General features: G+C 39.4%; 1 protein-coding gene across 1 annotated transcript in view; it reads left to right on the plus strand.

Annotated features, from left to right (window-relative positions):
• Positions 1-17,768, plus strand: part of Nup98 (nucleoporin 98 and 96 precursor) — a 131,548-nt gene extending 113,780 nt beyond the window's left edge. Inside the window, 8 exon segments of the mRNA XM_047518622.1 lie at positions 3,331-3,488; positions 4,209-4,352; positions 5,456-5,598; positions 9,009-9,230; positions 12,534-12,775; positions 13,804-13,958; positions 16,225-16,336; positions 16,468-17,768. Coding sequence (XP_047374578.1) covers positions 3,331-3,488; positions 4,209-4,352; positions 5,456-5,598; positions 9,009-9,230; positions 12,534-12,775; positions 13,804-13,958; positions 16,225-16,336; positions 16,468-16,685 — 1,394 coding nt within the window. The 3' untranslated portion in view covers positions 16,686-17,768.
• The last annotated feature ends 5,278 nt before the right edge of the window (positions 17,769-23,046 follow it).

The raw sequence follows: 23,046 nt of genomic DNA on the forward strand, positions 1-23,046 counted from the left end.
ATGAACAGTGTCAACTAACTTTACCTGGCATCTGTCCTATAAGAAGACAGACCTCAAATCAATAAGCTTCCAACTAAAGAACTAAACAAAGAGGACCAAACTAGAAAAAGGGAAGAAATAATGAAGATTAGAGCAGAAATCAATGAAAAAAAATTAAGACATAGAATAACAAAACCATAAGTTAGTTCTTCCAAAAGAGCTAGTTCTTGGAAAAGCCCAGTCATTTTCACTGGTGAATGCTATATGCTTAAAGAAGAAACAATACCAATTCTCTACAGACAATCCCAGAAAATAAAAATGGGAATACTTTTCAACTCATTGGGTGGTACCATTATTACTCTGATATTCAGGCATAACTATGGAAAATCTACACCTAATATACTTCATGATGAAAGACTTAAGTGTTTTATCCCTAAGATTGGGAATGCCATTTTGTTTACATTGTCATGAATGTTGTAGCCAGTTCAGGAAAGAAGAACACTCAGAGATCGAAAGGAAGGGGTAGAATCGGGTGCAGTGGCACACACACTGTAGTCCCAAGGACTTGGGAGTCAGAAAGATAGCAAGGTCTTAAGCAACTCATTGAGAATCTGTCTCAAATATAAAAGGATTGTTGGAGGTGTTGCTCAGTGGTGAGCTACTCAGCACCAAAGGGAAGGGGAAAAAAAGGAAGGGATAGAATCTTTATTGCAGGTGGCCTAAGGAATACACAAAAATGTACTAGAACAAACCTAGTTTGGCAAGGTGTTAGGATTCCAGATCAATATGCAAAATTGTTATGTTTCTATTAATCAGCAACAGTCTATCCAAAAATGAAATTAAAAAAAAAAATTGTAGGATTGGGGTTGTAGTTCAGAGTAAAGCACTTGTAAATGTAATCAAGGTAGTGCAATTGTGTATATTTTGCTGGGAAAAAATAAAGATTTCAGCAAATAGAGAGAGACATTCTAGGTTATTAGAATACATCTGAACCTTAGCATTGTTTATCATCTTTATGGTGGGGGCTGTCTTGGACATTGCCACATTTTTATATTTTTAGTATATTTGAAATTATAACAATAAAAAATGATGCTGGACATTCCCAGATTTTCCCTGAGAGGCACATCACTCTAGCTGAGAAACACTGATCTGAAAACCTCAGATGTCTGTTCTCCCCAAATTAATCTATACATTCAATGCAGTCCTTATTAAAATGTCTAACAGGTGTTTTGGCAAAAATCAAAACTTTTATGTTTTGGGGATTGAACCCAGTAGCACTTGACCACTGAACCCAGCAGCACTTGACCTCTGAACTATATCCCCAGTCCTTTTATTTTTATTTTATTTTTATTTTTTTTTTAATTTTTATTTTGAGATAGGGCTGAGTTGCTTAAGGCCTTGCTAAGTTACTGAGGCTGCCTTGAACTCATGATTCTCCTGCCTCAGCCTCCTAAATCACTCGGATTACAGGCATGTGCAACTGTGTCTGGCTGAAAACTGATTCTTTTTGGAAATGCAAACAATTTTTTTAGAAAAGCTAACTCAAGAGTACTCAATATTTACTTATTTCAAAATATTTGCTTATTTCAAGGATATAATAACCAAAATAATTAGGGTGCACATTAAATTGATGGAACAAAAATGAGAATCCAAATATAGAATCTTTCACTTCTAGTCAATTAACTTTTCTTTTTTTAGAGGAGGTATTTTGGATTGAACTCAGGTGCTTCGCCACTGAAACACTACACTCACAAGGCTTGTTTTGTTGTTGTTGTTGTGTGTGTTGTTTGGTGGTGGTGGTGGTTGTTTTGATAACAGGGTCTTGGTAAATCACCTAAGCTGGCCTCAAACCTTGTGATCCTCTTGCCTCAGCCTCCTGAGTTACTGGGATTACAGCCATGGCATACTTTTTTTTTACTTTTCTTTCTTTTTTTTTAAAGTACAAGGACAATGTAAATGTGGAAAAGATACTTTTACAATAAATAATGCTGGAATAGTTGTATATTCACATGCAGAAAAGATTAACTTAGATCCTTACTTCATACCATACACAAAAATTTATTTAAGCAAGTATCCTAGAAGTCTGCCGTTGGCTCAGTATATTTTCAGTGGTAAAGTCAATTTGGAATGTCAAGGATCAACAGAAGCTGATTGGTAGCTGTGTGATCAGAGCAGACATCTTAATGAATGTATCAAGCTATGATGGGGTTTTTATTGTTTGTTTTGTTTTGTTTTGTTTTGTACTAGGGATTGAACCCCGGGTACTCTAACCCCCCTTTTTTTCTTTTTTATCAATCACCCAGAATACTAGCAGTTCATGGTCAAGTGGGCTGCAGTACTTAGTGCATGAATCATAGTTCATTCATGGTCTTGTTACCTATATGCATTTAGGGAAATAACTTGGCCTAACAACACATTTCCACATGTGTTCCTGATACATGATTTCTTTGAAGCAGGCCACTCTAATTTGTGTTGGAACCCCTTTGAGATGAGAGCTTTAACTTCTGGCAGGGACAGTATCTTATATAATTATGTAAGCATTGATCCAGGCAGAAAAGGAAAAAGAATCTTGACTTTTAGGAGGTTTGTAATACGAACTAAAACAAAAAATTTTTGTCGAAAATCACATTTTTACCTAGAAATTTGAATAAACTGGGATTCCTATTCCTTCACATTTCAGTTAAATAGAATTTTTATTGTTCCAGTCCTTTATACTTAAAAAAGTTCTAAGAGAAATTATGGGACCTATAGGAATGAAAAACTTACCCATTCGCCTTATACTAGGCACACATATTTCTTCTCTTTAGGTTTGCATCTCCCTTTTCTACATGTCATATGTGGTGCCTTCTAATTGGGCATGTTTTTGTTTTTTTATTTTTTGTTTTCTTTTTTGAGGGGGCATGCTTTTAATTCTTCCATCTCATTTTTCACTGCAAACCTTTCAGTTAGATAATTTTTCATCCATGTGCTTAGGGTCACAGAAGTAGTATATCTGCCATTAATCTCTACATGATATGCTATCTATATATAATTTAGGTTATACTCAAGTATTTCTACTTGATTTTCTATTCAAGTCAAAAATGGGTTTTTTGGTTTGGTTTGGTTTGCTTTAGTTTGTGATACTGAGGATCCTACCCAGGTCCAGAGCTAGGCAAATGTTCTACCACTGAGCTACAGTCCCTGCTCAGTGGTAAATTTTTGGTTAGTATTTTGGTACTGCTGCAGGAAGTAGTCATGGGTTTTAAGTCTTCCTTCCTGAGGGGTGGAAAAGATAAAAAGGGTAATGCCCCAAAGTGTTTCACCAAGTCCATAAATCCTTAGTAATCACCAGAGAACTTGTTTCTCTTATAGGTGATCATCGTCTTGCCCTTCTTTTATCCCAGTTGGTGGGTAGCCAGTCAGTTCGGGAGCTGCTCACCATGCAGCTGGTGGATTGGCATCAGCTCCAGGCTGACTGCTTCATCCAGGATGAGAGACTGCGCATCTTTGCCCTGTTGGCTGGAAAACCGGTATTGTCCCCTTTTACTATAATCTCGCATCAATTTTCTTATAAACTACATTCTTGTAAATTGCACACACTGTTACACATAACTGGATAATTTGTATTTAATTTCTAGTGGAAATGTTTTCAAATTATAAAGGCAACATGCCTGTTAAAGAAAATCTAACTCTCTAGAAATTAAGATGTTAAAATTCACCATATCAAATATCACAGTGATAAATACTGTAAATATTACATGTGTGTATACACAAGTAAAATCTGTTTTGCATAGCAATTCTGCAACTTACGTTCTTTAAATTAACTGTACATGGTCATTTTCCATGTCCTGCAGCATCAATCTGTAATAGCCTTTTCTATTTCATTTTATGGATGATGAAACATAATATTTTAAGGCAGTTCTCAATTGCTGCCTACCTCTTTGATTACATTCTTAAAGTTAATTTCAGAAATATAATAGCTAGTCAGAATTTATTCTCATCTTAAAATTGTATAAGTTAGCAGCCACAGGCAATGAGAAGACCTCCTCTCTGCTCTGATCCCAGAGTACTGGTTGTTATTTTGCCAAATCCACCCTCTCACCTGCCATCAACAGACTTTGTATTTTATATCTGGATTATTAACACTGGCATATAGTTAATTTAAAATATTACTTGAATGAGTGAATACTTGCAGACATAGGCAGTAGCAAGGTAAAATACAGCTGCGATGATGATTTTGTTTCCTACAGGTGTGGCAGCTCTCAGAGCAGAAGCAGATCAATGTGTGCTCCCAGCTGGACTGGAAACGCTCCCTTGCTGTCCATCTTTGGTATTTGCTTCCACCAACAGCCTCCATTTCCAGAGCACTCAGCATGTATGAAGAAGCATTTCAGGTATATCTATTAGACACATGTACAAATCCTGGTGGGTGTTCTCTCTTTACCAGAAAAATTCTGCAGAGAAAAAGCTGTAAGCTCACTTTTTATAATACGGTTTACTCCTTTACTCCTGTCTCTTAACAAAAGTACTCTTAACTTCTCTAAGAATCTCCTTTCATTTTTTAAAATATGAAGTTTCCACAGTTAACTTTGTTACTATTGTTTTCCTGCTCTAAATCAGAGGGTTTTTCTTCTTTCCTAGTGCTATATTATCCATTTGGGAATTGTTTGATATATACAGCCTGAGGTTTGGTTTTGCCCCTAATTAGCAGGTCTGAAATTTGCCTCTAAATGTCATATTTCATATGTTGAGGTTAAAGTAGTAGTAGTAATAGTAGTAGTAGTAGTATTTAATTCCATCATTTCTTGAATCCTTTTCCCATATCGTATGACTTTTATGTCATTTGTTAGAATTATCTGACAGGAGAAAGAGAACACTGAAGAAACTGAATGTAGAGCTGGGTGCAGTGATACATGCCTGTAATCCCAGCACCTTGGAGGCTGAGGCAGAAGGATTCCAAGTTTGAGGCCAGTTTCACCAACTTTGTGAGAGCGGTCTCAAAATTTTTAAAGGAAGGTGCTGGGAATGTAGCTTAGTGGTAGAGTGCCCTGGGTTCAATCCCAGTACCAAAAAAAATAAAATTTGGCAAGCTTGAGAGTTTGGTGAGTGCTACGTGAAATCTTTACCAATCCACTGAAGACAGGTAGTGTGTACCACAACCAAAAAAGTTTTAAATTCTTTACTGATTCTTTTGGTGTATCATTTTGTGTGTGTGGAAAGAGTAGTACTGGGGATTGAAACCAGAGTAACTCTTCCATTAAATTACATCACCAGCCCTTTTTTTATTTTGAAACAATCTTGCTGAATTGCTGAAACTGGCCTCCAAATTGCAGTCTTCCTGCCTCAGCCTCCAGAGTTGTTGGGATAATAGGAATGCAGCACCATGCCTGGCACATCATTCTTAATATAGGTGTTAAATGATTGAGACATGATAGCATCTACTGAAATAGACTAGCCACTCATATATCAAATTATTCTGTCAAATTCTTCTCTTCAGAATACCTCTGAAGGTGACAAATATGCCTGTTCCCCACTTCCTTCATACCTGGAGGAGTCTGGCTTTGTGGTAGAGGAGGAACAAGACTCACGGAGACCACTTCAAGATGTCTGCTTTCACCTTCTAAAACTTTACAGTGACAGGTAAACCAGGGCTAGGAATTAGTCAACTGAGAATGCTTCTTGAGCCCCTAAGAAATCCTTTCCCTTTCATATGCCTTCAAATTTCCCTATGTCTGTGTAAATTACCAAATATAAGTTGTAGTTATTAGAGGGAAAGAACATCAAAATGAGTTAAAAGTCTAATCATTAATCAGCTTTAATGACATAATTTACATATAATAAAGTAGCAGTTTGATCATAATTATCACAATGTACCCATCATCACAAGCAAGATATTTCCATTACCCACAAAAAAAAAACCTTTGTGCTATTTTGCAACAATCCTTAAACCCAGACAACTATTGACTGGCTTTTCCTTATTATAATTTAGTTTTGCTGTTCTAGAATTTTATATAATTAAGATAATTCTGTTTATTCTCTTAGTGCCCTGCTTGTTTCATTCAGCATGATGATTCTGAGATTTATCCATATTAATGTGTGTATCAGAAGTTACTTTTGAGCCACATGCAGTGGTGCATGCCTATAATTCCTTTAACTTGGGAGACTGAAGCAGGAGAATCACAAGTTTGAGGCTAGCCTCAGCGACCTCCTAGTGAGACCCTGTCTCAAAGTAAAAAATAAAAAGAGCTAGGAATATGGTTCAGTGGTAAGCACCACTAGGTTCAATCCCCAGTAAATTTCCCCTGCCCCCAAAGAAAAAAGAGATTGATTTTTGTTTTTGACTTTGTGGAGGGTTTTGCATAATTTATATATCCACTTGTTAATGGACAGTTAGATTTTGTTGGTTTCGGCTATTATGGATAAAGCTACTATGGATATTTACATCCAGAAGGGGTTGTGTCAAGCCATGCATGGTGGCATGTGTGTGTGGTCCCAGCTCCTTGGGTAGCTGAGGCAGGAAAATTACTAGAGTCCAGGAGGACAAGACCAGCATTAGCAACAAAGTGGTTGCTTTATTAAAGTTTTTACATTATGCAATTTGTTTAATCAATATAGGACCATTGCAGGGTGGTTTTTTTTGGGGTTTTTTTTTTTTTTGTTTTTTTTTTTTTGGGCAGTGCTGGGGATTGAACCCAGGGCTTTGTGCTTGCAAGGCAAGCACTCTACCAACTGAGCTATAGCCCCAGCCCCTAGCCCCTCCTTTGTTTCTTTTAAGGAAGTTTGTTTTCACCAGTCACCAAATTTATTGTCATAAAGTTATTCCTAGTGTTTTCTTATTATGCTTAAGTATCTTTAGTATTTTATCGATGTATTGATGGGATTTGTTGTTTTATATTAGTACATGCACACAATATAATTTTGCCAATATCTTTCCCCATTATTTCCTCTTTCCCTTCCTTCCTCCCTGCCCCTGGTCCCTTTCCTCTACTAATCTACCTTAATTTTCATAAGATACCTCCCATACACCTTTCTTTTTCCTCTTTAGCTTTCACATTTGAGAGAAAATATATGATCCTTGACCTTCTGAGTTTTACTTATTTCACTTAATATAATGGTCTCAAGTTACATCTGTTTTCCTGCTGAATGAAACTGTTGTACATATGTAACATTTCCTTTATCCATTTATCTATTAATGAACATCTAGGCTGGTTCTATAATTTGGCTATTGTGAATTGGGATATATTGCTAGAGTATAAAAAGTTAATTATTTAGGATAAATACTGAGGACTGGTACAACTGGGTCATATGGTGGTTCCATGTCTGTCTTTTTTTTTTTTTTAGTTGTTGATGGACCTTTATTTTTATTCATTTATTTATGTGTGGTACTGAGAATTGAACCCAGTGCCTCACACATGCTAGGCAAACAGTCTACCACTGAGCCACAACCCCAGCCCCAATATCTCGTCTTTGGAGAAACCACCATACTGATTTCCATAGTGGTAATTCTAATTTACAATCCCAGCAACAGTGTAAAAGTGTTCCTTTTTCTCTATGTTCCCTCCAGCATTCATGATTGTTTGTATTCTTGAGACTGCCATTCTGACTGAAGTGAGATAAAATCTCAGGGTAGTTTTGAATTGCATTTTCCTAATTACTAATGAAGTTGAACATTTTTTTCATAAATTTTTGACTGTCATGTTGGTAATTTTTGCCTTCTTTTTTTTCCCTTGCTTAGTCTACTTAGAGTTAAGCAATTTTATTGATCTTTCCAAAGAACTTTTTAGTTTTATTGATTATCCCTATTAACCTGCTCAAAATGGATCATAAACTTAATTGTCATACTTAACAATAACGCTTCTAGAAGAAAGCAGAAAATCTTTCCAGCTGTAATTCAGATAAAGATTTCTTAGACACCAAATGCACAATTCATGAAAGAAAAAAAAAAATGATAAGACTTCAACAAAATGAAAAACTGCTTCTTGTTGAAACTTAAGAGAATGAAAATCTAAGCACAGTGGTACATGCCTGTAATCCCAACCACTCAGGAAACTGAGGCAGTAGGACTGCCTGCACACCTTAAGAAGACCCTATCTCAAAACAGTAAAGGGACTGGGGATATAGCTCAATGGTAATGTGCCCCTGAGTTCAGTCTCCAGGATCCAAAAGAGCAAGTATGAAAAGATAAATCACAGACCAGGAGAAAATATTTGTGATTCCTATATCTGATAAAGAACTTACATTCAGAATGAAGAAATCTTAAAACTCAATAATAAAAAATAAACAACTGGGGTTGGGGAGATAGCTCAGTCAGTAGAGTGCTTGCCTTATAAGCACAAGGCCCTGGGTTTGATCCCCAGCACCCCAAAAAAAAAGTACACAACTCAACTCAACAGTTGGGTAAGATACTTAAAACATATGCTTCATCAAAGATGACCCAGAGCCAGGCACATAGCACACATCTGCAATTCCAGCAGCTCAGGAGACTGAGGCAGGAGGATTGTGAATTCAGAGCCAGCCCCAGCAACTTAGCAAGGCCCTAAGCAACTCAGTGAGACCCTGTCTCTAATAAAATATATAAACAAAAAGGACTGGGGGTGTGGCTCAGTGGTTAAGATCCCTGGGTTCAGTGCCTGATACAAAAAAAAAAAAAAACTAGTTAGCTATTCAGACAAATAGGAGAATTTGGCATATATCTTCAGATAAAAGAACAATGTGAAAGATACTAAGGTAGCTTTAAGAAAAGAAATAGCTACTCTAATGAAGGATTGGAAAAGTAAGAATTGTGAAGATTCCCTGTATTAAGATGGTAAAAATATACAGGCCACACCAATACCAACAAATCTATTAGATCACATAGCCTCATAAGAGAAGGTGCCTTATTTCTTTGTAGCGTCTATAGTGTGGCTGAAAAGCATTGTCTATAAAAGCCTATAATGTTTTTGTCCTCTTGATTCCTTTATCTCCTAAGAGACAGCCAGAACAACTAACCTCTTCAGTACAGTTAACCTGGTAGCTAGATATGGTAACTCTGAACAATTTCTTCTCCGCAGACATTATGATCTAAATCAGCTGTTGGAGCCTCGAAGCATAACTGCAGATCCTTTGGACTACCGCCTAAGCTGGCATCTGTGGGAGGTGCTGCGAGCTCTTAACTATACTCATCTCTCAGAGCAGTCTAAGGGTGTGCTGCAGGCCAGTTATGCTGGCCAACTTGAAAGTGAGGGGCTCTGGGAGTGGGCCATCTTCATCCTCCTGCACATTGACAACTCGAGGTGAGTAAGAAGCCATGGAACCTGCCAGGTACATCTAGCTCTATAGAGCAATCCCAAAGGAGTCACAGTCTCTTAAGGTGCTATTCAGCAAGTAATTGTTTAGAATGTATATTAGAACTAGCCAAGTGATAAATTTCAGTACAATTAAACTCTCAGCCCAGACTATTTCTGTATTGGAGTGAATCAGTTAAAAAGAAGACTGCCTTTGTTTACATGCCAAATAATATTTATCACAAGGCAGTTCAGTAGTTTCAGAAGGAGGAAGAAATCTCTGTGAACTGCATTGTTCAGGGAAAGTCTAGAGATAAAATTCAAAGAACATGTGAAATTGGAGTAAGAAATAATGAAATGGGGCCTGGGACTGTAGCTCAGTGGCAGAGCACTTACCTAGCCCCTGTGAGGCACTGGGTTTGATCCTCAGCACCACATAAAAATAAACAAATAAAATAAAGGTATGCTGTCCATCTACAACTACAAAAAAAAATTTTTTTAAAACAATAATAATGAAGGGGAAGCTGGGTGTGGTGGCACACACCTGTAATCCCAGAGACTTGGGAGGCTGAGGCAGGAGAATCACGTTTGAGGCCAGGCTTGGCAACTTAGTGAGTCTGTCTCAAAATTTAAAAATAAAAAAGTCTGAGGAGGTACATTGGTGGTAGAGCACCCCTGGGTTCAATCCCTAGTACCACCCAAATAAAGAAAAAAATGAAATGGAAGTAGAAGATATGCCTGGGTGGGGTGACACACATTAACTTACGTACAGATTCAATTGAGAGTGACATATTTAGATATAAAGTAGTAATGAGCTGCCTTAGTGGATCAATGGTAGTGATGTGTAATAGGTTAGCTAGAGAACCCCTTACTTTGTCTACTGTTTTCTCCTCTGGCCATCCTTTATCACTCACCCATCTTTTAGGTTTGATAGTATTGCATTTACCAACACAGCCTTCTGCTTAGGTACATGTGTTTTGGTGTTCTCTATCCAAAAGAGAACTGGAGAAATACCTTCTTACGATGGTTTGAATAAGATAAGGTTGGAAGTTTTCTATTTTTTGTGTGTTTGTGGTGCTGGAGATGGAAGGCAGAGCAGAACTTCGCACATTCTATGCAAACACTCTACCACTGAGCTAAACCCCCAGCCCTGGATTCTTGGGAGGATTGTTGTTATTGTTTAATTTAGATAGGGTCTCTCATGTTGCCCAGGCTGGCCTTGAGCTCCTGAGCTCAAGGAATCTTCCTGCTTCAGTTTCCCAAGGAGCTGGGACTACAGGTGCATGTCACTGCAACCATCCACACAGCCCTGTTTTTTGTTAACAGAAGCAGCATGGTATTAAAAATGATAACAGTGGGCGCAGTGGCGCAAGCCTGTAATCCCAGCAGCTTTTGGGAGGCTGAGGGAAGAGGATCGCCAGTTTAAAGGCAGCCCCTCCAACTCAGCAAGGCCCTAAGCAACTTAACAAGACCCTGACTCTAAATAAAAATATCAAGAAGGGCTGGGGATGTGATTATGTGTGTTAAGTGTCCCTGGTTTCAATCCCTGGTACCACAAAAAAATAACAAAAACAAACGTGTATATTATAAGTACCTAAACATACTCTGCTCTAAGTACTTTTCACATATTAACTCATTTTAATGCTTATAATGAACCTAGGAGATAGACACTCCCATAACATGGATTAACTTGGTTTTTGTTGTTGTCGTTGTTGGATTTTTTGTTTTGGTTTTGGGGGGTTGTTTGTTTGGTACCAAGAATCGCCCCCAAGGGTGCTGAGCCACACCCCATCCCTCCCCCTTTTTAATTTTTATATATATATATATATATATTTTTTTTTTTTTTTTTTTTTTTTTTTTTTTTTTTTTGAGAGAGAGGGTCTCATTAGGTTGCTTATGTAGCCTTGCTAAGTTGCTTAGGTTGGCTTTGAACCTGCAATTCTTTTGCCTCAGCTTCCTGTGCTACTGGGATTACAGGCATACACCTTGGCGCCTGGCTTGATTAACTTTTGTTCATGGTCATATGGCTAGTAAATGGGAAAGTGAAGTTTCCTTTCTGTGCTGGCATGTTTTATGGTATGGAAAGAAGTTAGATTTAATAGTCAGATTTGTCAAAATTCTGGATCTATCATGTACTACTCACTTTGATTTAGGGTGAAGCTTTCTCACTTTGGACTTTGGGTAAAGATACTCTTCAGGCTTCAATCTTCTTATCTGTAGAATCATGATGTCAGTCCCTATTCAGAGGTGATTGTGGGATTGAGCAGGTAAAAGTATAAAGGATCTTGCACAGCCTTGTTTAATCAATTTCTCTTTCCCCTTCCTCCTTAACAGGAAGTGAAATGAACCCAGACTATGCTTTGTTTATTTTAAACACACTAATAGGGGCTTTTGTGGTAAAAGGCTGGCTGGCTGAATGATGTTTCAGAGTTGACTGCAGGAAAGTAGATCCCATTTCTTAAAAAGGAATATGAAAAGGAGGTGGTTGTGATGAGACTGGGAGTCCTTGAAAAATGTAGGAGTTCAGGAAAAAAAAAGTCAAAGAGAATAGTTTCTTTCTTTGGATCCAACTGGGGATTGAATTCGGGACTCACTGAGTTGCTTAAGGCCTCATTAAGTTGCTGAGGCTGGCTTTAAACCCAAGATCCTCCTTCCTCAGCCTCCTGAGCTGCTGAGATAACAAGCATGTGCCACCACACCTGACCAGGAGGATAGTTCTGAGGTGATAATTTAAATGAATGACAGGAAAGGATTCTCCTTAAGGGGCCTTATCCTAGGTAGAGGTAGAGAGAATGAATTAGGAAAGCTGATAGCTTGAGAAAAGAAAGGAAAAGCACGCCTTGGAAAAGACATTACCTTCAAAAACTTCTGTTTACTTGTACTGATCTTGTGGGAGAAAGGGAAGAGGAAAAGTTGGAAATGAACATTAGAGGACTGCTCTGTGGAACAGAATTTTCCTATCCACGTCCTTACTTTTCTAGGTGTAGCCAAACTAGCATTTAATTTAGATAATACCACTGGAGAGGAAAGAGAGAGAGATCCTAGGTGGGGAAAACCTTTTTTGGGAGTAGGCAGCCTTCCCCTAGAATATTAGGTTTCTGATGTAAATATGTGCTTAAATACTCTGTATTCTTTTTTTTTTTTTTTTTCCATTTAAAAAAATTAATGTTGGTGTGATAGTTTAGTGAAGTTTGAAATGATCCACTAAGGATCAGTATAATCCTTAGGTACTTACGTAGGGGGCCCCTCAAAGCTGTGGGGCAGCCTTCTCCATGGCTGAGATTGGTAATAATGCAGCTTCTCTTCCTATAGCATGCGTGAGAAGGCTGTTCGAGAGCTGCTTACCCGGCACTGCCAACTAATGGAGACCCCTGAATCTTGGGCTAAGGAGACTTTCCTGACACAGAAGCTTTGCGTGCCTGCTGAGTGGATTCATGAGGCCAAAGCAGTGCGAGCACACATGGAATCTGATAAACACTTGGAGGCCCTGTACTTGTTTAAGGCTGGTCACTGGAACCACTGCCACAAACTTGTCATTCGGCACTTAGCTTCTGGTGAGTGCTGGGGCCCACATGTCCTGGAATTAACCCAAAATTCTTCCAACTTCTGAACCCCCATGATGGGCCAGGCCAGAGATGATGCCCAGTGCAGAACCTGGCAGAGTGTTAGCAAACCACACTTTACAAAAGCTTTCTGCAGAAGAGACTTAGCCAGGATGAGGAGCTAGAGGGGCAGGGGAAGAAAGCAATATTATAAAGTTGGTATTTGCCACTTTGTAAACTGATTACATTAAACTCTTTGTGGAAATTTTATCCAACAGCACCAGACATTCTGCTTGGGTTCCTGAAGCCTAAAATTCTCTACATTTCTGTTTGGAGAGTTTCACAATACCTACTTAAAATTTTCAAGTCTTGTTATAGGGCGCAACTTAAGAACAGACCGATCACCACTGAGAAGTCCAAATTTGAGTCTTCATTAAGCTGGCCGGCTAACTGTCTCACACAATGCCCCAAAAAATGGCTATTGGGAGAACAGCCCCAACCACAGGGTTGTAGGCGTTTTTATAAAAAATCACATTAATCATAAATGTCTGTTGCTATGATTCGAAATTACACATTAACATCATGAGATCATTGACAGAGGGGGAAGTGGGTCAAAATGACCCTTTCCTAGGTACAAACTAAAGAATGGTTACTAACATCCACACAATCACTGTTCACATGGTACATTGTTTAGGAGCAATAGGAATTAAAAGAGAGCAATTTTTCTTCACATAGGAATTATTCTATATTGTTAAACATGTCACACTAAGTAACTGATGATGGGTACACAGGCAGGGTGTTCCCATGGGAGAAGCTTATTTCCTACATAACATGGAGTCTCAGAGCAAAATGGAGTCTGTTTAGTCAGTTCCCTTAGAGTCTGGCCTGTAACATTCTCATGGAGTCAGGTCTGTCAGCCCATCACAGTCTGACTAACATTATTTCTCCTTCCTTTCTGTCATTTCTGCCAGGACCTCTGCACTTTTAGGAACCTTGTGTTTAGTTTTATATACATTTGTCTCGATATTTTGTTTCTTCAGATGCCATTATTAATGAAAACTATGATTACCTGAAGGGTTTCTTGGAAGACCTAGCACCTCCAGAGCGCAGCACTCTAATTCAGGACTGGGAAATGTCTGGGCTTGTTTATCTGGACTATATTCGAGTCATTGAAATGCTCCACCATATTCAGCAGGTACCTGAATTCCTTAATCCTCCACCTGGTTTCCCTCTCTCCCTCCCCTTAAAGGTTCAGAGACTTCAAAAGGCCTTATTATGCACTTGATGGAAATTGTGGAGTTTTTGTTTGGCTTGGTTTTGTTTTTTTAACAGGGTCCTGGGGATGAAACTTAAGGCTTTGTGCATGCCAAGTGAGCACTCTACCATTAAGCTACACCCTAGCCCTAGTATATACCTGAAAAGTTATTGGCAGAGAGTGGTGTATACCTGTAATCCTAGCAGCTCAGGAGGCCAAGAAAGGAAGATCACAAGTTCAAAGCTAGCCCCAGCAACTTAGCAAGGCCCTAAGCAACTTAATGAGATCCTGTCTCGAAATAAAAAATAAAAAGGTCTGGGGAATGTGGCTTAGTGCCTTCGGATTTAATCCCTCATACTACTCTCCTGCCTCTAAAAAAAAGTACAGGGCACATAATAGACATAATTCTTAATGTTTATTGCACTTTTAGTATGGATTAAGAGGCTTCCCTAAATAATCACTGAGCAAACCCTTTTCTCATTGAACATTAGTTTGCTTACACAACCTAGTTATTGAGAACCCAACATGTGTTGTGTACTTTCATGAGTTTTGGGGCTATAAAGGTAAATAGCATGTGTTTTGGTTTGATAGGGGAGAGAGTTACAAGTAAACCAGAAATTACTGTAGCATAAGTGTAAGGATTAAGCAGAGTGCTGTCAGTATAGCAACACATAAAAGTATCTACGTAGGCATGGTGGCACATACCTGTAATCCCAGCCATTCAGGAGGCTGAGGCAGGAGAATTGCCAGTTTGAGGCCAGCCTCAGCAACTTGGCAAGACCCTGTGTTGAAAAAGAGGGTAGGGGATGGGCTAGAGATAGAGTAAGTTCAGTTCTAAGTACCACCCAAAAAAAAGACTGGGAGTACCTATTCTAGTCCCAAAGAGTCAAAGTTACAGTGTAGCTAATATTTGCATTCATAATTTAATGAAACACTAATTTTTAAAGCTCTCCAGTTTTATCTTGTTCTGCTTTCCTCCTTACCTCACATTTTACCATGTAAACTTCCTTTGTGTTCCCACCTTACATAGCTTTACTGTTCTCTCTTCCTTGAAAACTCAGCCCTTGTTACATGGGTGTCAACTTAGACATGAACTTTCCAGTCTGAAATAGCCATTAGTTTCTCTCTGCCACATCAGCCTCTTCGAATTATCTACATGGCTTGTGATCCTTTAGGACTTACTATTGTCTGACAGTTTCTTATTTTGTAAGTTTCATGAGAACAAAGGTCTTATCTTTTTCACCACTGTTAAAAGTCAATTAAAGGCTGGATTCTGGCAAATGAAAAGGATACTACTGGTATAGATAATAAATGGTAGACTGTGCAAGCCCCCTAAAAGTAGATTCAATGAAAGATTACCTCTTGGAAGGTTGTAAGCCATTTAGAGAAAGGAAGAGATGAGGGGAGATTTACTGTGATTCACTGTAAGAGTGAGAGAGGACCTACCCAACAGTCATTTTTGAGGCATTAGGATAAGATGCTGCTGGAAGGTATTTGGAGTATAAGTGATGGATAAAAAAAAAATTCATATATTTGCTTTTTGGAAAAATTAGTGTAGCTACAGAATGGTAAGAAGTTGGATATAGACAGGATGACACTGGAAGATAGGGTGTTCAAGCTCTTAAGATAGTGAGAAGTAATGGTGACCTGATCCAGGGTAATGGCCCTGGGAAGGAAGGTGAATGATTAGCATATTAGGAAAGAGATAAAGATTTAGGAATCATCAACACATTGAATTAGAGCTGTAGGAATGGATCACAACACATAGGGGAGAGTGTATAGAGTAAGAAGAGGGCCCTGCAGTATTTTAGAAATGTCTTTATGAATGTGGAGTCAGAAGACCTAAATTAAATGCTAGTTTGGGCACCACCTCTTACTACATATGTGCTCTTAAGAAATCATCATTTCTCTGAACCCAGATTTATCTAGATTTGTTGGTGCTGTGTTAAAGCTTCCTAGTTACATGGTTCATGAGTCTCAAAACCTACCCAATCCAGGACTCTGTACGCTATGTTACCTTCCTCTTGAATAGTACTCCTAAGTTAGTACCTTGTCTTCAGCAGTTAGGCTCGATGGTAACATGACAGTGCCAGTCAGTTTTCTTCTCCCTCACCTCACTGTTATTTCAGGATTTTGTATGGAGTCTGTGAGTAGGATTGGGATAACACAAACTCTGGGCCTAATTGGTTTCTCTGCTCCTCTGTAGGTGGATTGCTCAGGTTATGAACTAGAACAGTTACACACCAAAGTGACATCACTGTGCAGTCGGATAGAGCAGATCCAATGTTATAATGCCAAGGACCGCCTGGCTCAGTCAGGTAAGCCTGTAGCCTCTCTCCCCTTCCTGGTGGTTTGCCTCCTGTCTATGACTATTACACACCACCCACCAACCCCAGTGCCACTCTACCCCATCCCCATTCTCAGTGCTCATTCTGCTTTTTCTCTCTAGACATGGCCAAACGTGTAGCCAACTTGCTGCGGGTGGTACTGAGCCTGCAGCATGCCCCTGATGCAGCCTCTGACTCAACACCAGATCCTCAGCAAGTCCCTTTGCGCCTGCTGGCTCCACACATTGGTCGGCTCCCCATGCCTGAGGACTATGCCTTGGAGGAACTGCGCAGCCTCACACAGTCCTATCTGCGAGAACTGACTGTTGGAAGTCAGTGAACCCCAGGCTTTTGCCACCACACTCACATGTTCATTCACACTCATCACAGTGGTCCCCGGCATTGTTTTGATTGCCACTGTTTGACATTCTGGGTTGGCTGTGGAAACCACCCCTCCCTTCCTGCTGCCTCAAGCAGCATCCCACAGTTGTTCAGGGCTTTTCTTAATACTGAATAGAGTGTAAGGGCTTCTGGAACCAAAAAAAAGGAGGCAAGTCTCCTTTTACCATCCTCAAGACCATTCAACTTTTTTTTTTTTTTTTTTTTTTTTTCCCTTTTCAAAAATGGTCAATAAAGCTCCTTTGGCAGAATCCCCCAAAGAACCAGAGAATTCTTTTCCCCTCCCAGCATTCTGGATCTTATGACCTTCCATGCCAACCTGCCACCCTGCTCCAGCCCATTTATACTAGGACTATTGCAAAGGAAACAGAGATGGTGGACAATTGCATTGATATGGAACTGTCCTTCCTTAACATATAACTGTCCCCAGAATAAAGGGGCATTTGTTCTCTGAAGTAGATTGGCTAATTAATACTGAGTTTTGGAGTCAAAAGAGGGAATGATTTTGAAAACAGAACAGGGTCTTTCTGACACATTTAGGATACAGGAGTGTGCCTGCCATGGAGGGACATGTTCAAAGCTTGTGAATGTTCCATGAACACAATACCTTCCCTACTACCATGTAGGCTGTCCTTGGTCACATATGTCTCTGGGAAGCTCCCAGAACTTGGTTTAGTCCCTGATTATTAGTTGCCCTTCTAGAACGCCTGTCTGGATTTGTCTGAAGAGTTTCAATAAAATGGCAGGTTGGGTAGCCCTACCTACCCCTCCCATTCTAACCCCAAAGCATTTCCCACCCTCCCAGAAGGTAAATCTCACTGCAGGCAAGGGGCTGAGTTTTAAGGACAAGCAGAGGCTCTTCTTTACATTGCTGCCAGCTATGGGGAGCTCTACAGATTGGCCTGAGACAATTGGTGGTTAGGGCTGTCACAGACAACATGCCACTCCTTGGGTCTTTATGCATGAAGATTATGTAAAGGTTTTTATTAAAAAAAAAATATATATATATATATATAAATAAATGATCTAGATTATTTTCCTCTTTTTCTGAAGCTACTTTCTTAATAAAATGAAATGTTTATAGCATTCCTGGTATTGGATTTCCCTCTTTTTGGGGGGGGCTTCTTGCATCAACTATCTTTATGGTGACCTTGTTTGCTTTAACCTGTTTTTGGAATTTGCAGTCTAAATGGAGATAGGCTATGATTAAAGGGAGACTGATTTGATGCTAAGGTGATAAAGTGATTCCCAGACTAGCCCAAAGGTTAGATTTGTAAGGGCAAATTTAGGGGCAGGGGAATTGATTATTACTGATTGTTACACATTTGTGCACATAGATTTCTAGTTGCCCAATGGAATATATTTACCATTCAAAGCTTATTTGCTCTTCTATTCTAGTATTTTTGTTTGTTTTAAAATCTCAGTCACGCCAGGCATGATGTTTGCAGTACTGTCATCCCAGCTACTCAGGAAGCTGAGGCAGGAGGATTATAAATTCAAAGCCAGCCTGGGCAATTTAGTAAAACCCTATCTCAAAAAGGAATGGAGGGCTGGAGTTGTAACTTAGTGGTAGAGCACTTGCCTAGCGTGGTGAGGCACTGGGTTCAGTTCTCAGCACAATCAATAGATAGATAGTCATCAGCAACTTAAAAATTAATGGGGGGGCTGAAACTGCTTGCCTAGCCTGTGCAAGGCCCTGAGTTCAATCCACAGTAAACACCACACACACACACACACACACACACACACACACACCAAACACCTTGTCATGCATCACCTTTCCAAATTCAAATTCCTTTTTGTAAAGGCAGTGATGATCCTGGATGTTGCTGCAGGACTTTTTGAGAAGAATGAAGAGCAAAGTGAGTACTAGTCAGGTCTCTTTTTTTTTTTTTTTTTTTTGGCGGTGCTGGGGATTTGAACCCAAGGCCTGGGCTTGCGAGGCAAGTACCCTACCAACTGAGCTATATCCCCAGCCCATAGTCAGGTCTTATTTTGATTTGTCAAACAAGCTGTGAGCAAGTTCCAGTTAGGATTAAGCCAAAGACTTCTGGGACTTTGAGCTATTGGGGGATAAGAAAACAGAGTGGGTCTGCCCTGCATCCAGGGCTTCGATTAAACTTGGGCTTCTGAGGACAACGTTATTCAGCTGGAAATCTTCCTCCCTCCATGACTGACTCCCACGTGAGTGAGTCAGCACTGCTGGGTTTCTAGCAAAGAATTATTAACCTGCTTTCTTTGCCAGAGGTGTTTTTTGAGAGTACTATGGTTATCTTTTAGCAGCGTTCAGGATTGTGAATATGGGCAGTAGTTCCTCTTAGGGCAAGTGCAGAGACATGTTTAGGTAGCCCTAGGATGGCGGCTAGCGTTGGGCCAAGAGGTGGCGCATAATTAGTGTTAACACGGCGTGATCTACTTTTGCCTGATTAGTTAATGTCTCCTCTGCGCTAGTGGACAACAGATGTTCCTCATTCTTAATTGGTACCGTGGCGCATGCTCCAACCGTGCTACTTAATCCTAAGCTGATTGGCTGCCTTAAGTATATAAGACACGCACCTATAGGAAGCACCTCTGATAAGCAGCACTTCTGATCGATGGCAGAACGCAGATTGCAGATCGCAGGACTAAGCAGACAACTCTAGGTTGCAGATTGCAGAACGCAGGACTGAGCACGCACCTCTAGATCGCAGAACGCAGGACTAAGCAGACAACTCTAGGTCACAGATCGCAGAATGAAGGTTGCAGTTCGCGGAACGCGGGACTGAGCACGCACCTCTAGGTCGCAGAATGCGGGGGTCGCAGGTCGCAGGTTGTAGGACGTAGGCCGCATGCCACACGCTGCACCTCCAAGAAGCGACCCACCTTTAAGAAGCAGTAGACCTTTGATAAGCGTAGCCTCTCTGAAAGAGTAGCATTCTCTAAAATTAAGCAAAGTCTCTTTTCCTCTAAGCAAAGTCTTTCTTCCTCTCAAAGGCTCTCTTCCTCTGAAACTAAAAGTAAGCAAAGCCTTTCTTCCTCTATAAACTAGCAAACAAGCAAGGAAGTAGCCCAGATAAAGATAATAGTAGTTCAGTTCCAGTCCACCTCCGATAAATTACCGCGAGATTGTTGCTGCAGGCGGCAACAGGCAAGTATTTTTTCTGTCGTATATAAAAATGGTTCTAAATCAGATGTTTATCATAGAAGTCATTTTGCATAATAGAGATTAGGTATCACTTAAAGGTAAGAAATAAATCTTACATCTCCAAATCCCATTTTTTAAAAATTGGTTTTGTTTGTTTGTGTGCAAGGAATTAAACCCAAAGGCACGTAACCTCTGAGCCTCATCTGGCTTTGAACCTGCTATCCTCCTGCCCCAGCCTCCAGAGCTTCTGGAATTACATGCCACCCAGCCCCATCGAAAATATTTTTAAAGATTTTAATTTCTCATAAGACGGCAACCAGTTTTCCCAAGACTCAACAGAGCTGTGGAATCCACAATCCCGTTACAATATCCAAAATACCTTACTCAGCACAAACCTACAATAAGATCAGAATAGCAGACATGTTTTGTTTTGTTTTGTGGTGCTGGGTATTGAACCCAGGGCCTTGTGCATGCAAGGCAAGCATGCTACCAACTAAGCTATATCCCCGGCCCGTTTTATTCTTTAAGTTTTGTTAATTTGTATTTCCAGAAAGTTAGTCCAGATTTTTTGTTCATTGTTTTTAGGAGAACCAGTTCTTAGACTTAATTTATCAATTTTGTTGAAGTTCAGTATTGTATTAATTTCTGCCTTAAATATTCATTTCTTAGGCTTTCCTGAGTTTTTCTAAAGCCTGTAGAAATTTTCACCTACACAAAAGTATAATAGTTTAACGAGCCCACACATGCAACATTTATCACCTCCCATTCTTACTCCTGCCCAACAGTGGTATTTCCAAGGCAGATCATTTCATCATTAACCTAAGTATTTCAGGAAGTATGTTTTTATAACAATACCATTGGTCATGCCTAACAAAATTAAGCATCCTTAAATATTATCTAATACCCATTGTATTTTCAAATTTCCCCAAATGTCTCAAAAGGTTTTTACAATTTGTTTACATGAATCATAATCTCAACAGGGTCTACATAATACTAATAGTCAAGGGCTGGAACTGTAGCTCAGTAGAGTGCTTGCCTCGCAGCGGTGAGGCACTGGGTTTGATCCTCAGCACCACACAAAAATAAAATTATAAAAAAAAAAAAGATAAAATTTAAGGGGCTGGAGTTGTGGCTCAGTGGTATAGTGCTTGCCTGGCATGTGTGAGGCTCTGGGTTCAATACTTAGCACCACATATAAATAAATGAAATAAAAAACATGTACTGACAACTAAAAAATAATAAAATTTGAAAAAATACTAAGGTCACCCCTTCATCTTTTTAATGCCCTTTATTTGTTGAAGTAACTGGGCCATCTGTCCTTTAGAATAAAGGACTGGGGACTTCACTGTCCTATTTTTTATAAACTGTTGATTAGATGTAGAGACTTGATTCCCATTCCTTCCCATCTCTCCCTCCCAATACTATGTAGATGGTGCTGTGTGCTTACTACTTTATCACTTCAAAGGACATCTAGCAGCCCTATTTTGATGATGTTGATTCAGGTCTTGTCACCTCAATTCAATCTTTATAAATCTTCCCATCAACCTTTCACCTAATAGTGACCAAATTCCATTATTTCATTATTTCATATCCTATATATGTGTGGTTATCTCATTTTCAAATTAAAGATATAATGATTTATGATTTTTTTGCCATAATAGCTCCTTAATATTACCCACTTTTGGACTATTTATTTTTAACTTTTTTTGCAATATAACATTTTCACCCCAAAACATACTAAATATAAGAAATATTTCATTTTTTAAGGGGACTAATATTTATTAAGCTTTTGATTTCTTCCTAGAAATTTTATGTGTATTTTATCTAACATTCAAGACAATCTAGCCTTTAATTATTATCCATATATTAAAAAAAGAAAACCAAAGCTCAGAGAAGTCGAGAAAGGTACCCATGATCACACAACTTATGTGGGGGAGGAAACGAGAACTGAATTCTCAGTCTGGTCTGTCCAACTAGAAAGTTCATGTTCTTTTCCTCATACCACTTCTATTGGCTCTGACTGTAGTCTACATTCTACTTCATATAGCATGTGGTTTTTTGTGTTGCTACAAAGCCTTCAAAACTTTATTTATTTATTGGTGCTGGGGATCAAACCAAGGGTTTCACATAATGGCAAGAGCATGCTTTATCACAGAATAGTTTACATGTCTTTGCCCTATTATGAGTACCTACATTCCTACCAAATCATTTTGTCATTAAAAGGAATTCTGAAATGAACAAGTTGCATTAAGGTGACATAAAGCAGAAATTCTAGAAGGAGGGGCAGACTATTCTTCAGTATTACCAGAAATCTTATCTGCATCACTCCTTCAGCCACCTCCCCATGTCTCTGCTCTCATTTGCTCTTCCTTGTTCTGCTCTTAGGAGAAAAGCTTCTAGCTTCTCGCCATTAAGTATAATGTTAACTATAAGATTTTTTGTTCCTCTTTGTTCTGAGTCTGTTGACAATTTTTAGCATGAAGGGTGCTGGGTTTTATGAGCACTTCCATTTTGAAATGATGTGAAACACATGCAACATCCAGAGGGAGATGCTGGGAAGACGGATATAGAAATCTAGTCCGTAGGAGAGGGGACTGGGTTGGAGAAAGAGCAAGGGATTCATGTAGCTACAATGTCTGAGTCATGGCCATGAAAGTGATTGCCAGACAAATATATGTAACCATTGGTCAGTTAATGAGCCAACTTAAACAAAAGTAATCTAAAACTATATGGTAAATACCTGTGAATTTTAAGCGTATGATCTTGAAGCTGTCCTAACTCACACCATACAGCAAATACTATTGATTGTCTACTACATTATGCACTTGCCTTGCACTCTGGTTATTTCATTTAATCCTTCCAGCTCTCAAGGTGAGTACCATTAATCCCATTATCCAGACTAAGAAAATTGAAACTCAGAGTTTCCATATCTCGCCTAAGTCAAACAGCTCATAAAGCTGACATGAAAGAGATTAAAGCCTAAACTTTCCCTACAACCCCCCACTGCAGTGTTTGGACATTGGTGGCGGGGGAGGGAGAGGTTAGACCGAAATGACTGCAGGAACTCTACAAAGAGGACATGGGCTGCATCTCCTGCTCTGGGGAGTCACCTGGCATGGCCTGAGGCTCAGCATGACTCCCACCAGGAGGGGAGAGCTTGCTTGGTACAAAGTACCTA

This window comes from Sciurus carolinensis, chromosome 11 (assembly GCF_902686445.1).
Source record: "Sciurus carolinensis chromosome 11, mSciCar1.2, whole genome shotgun sequence".
In the NCBI taxonomy this organism is placed as follows: domain Eukaryota; kingdom Metazoa; phylum Chordata; class Mammalia; order Rodentia; family Sciuridae; genus Sciurus; species Sciurus carolinensis.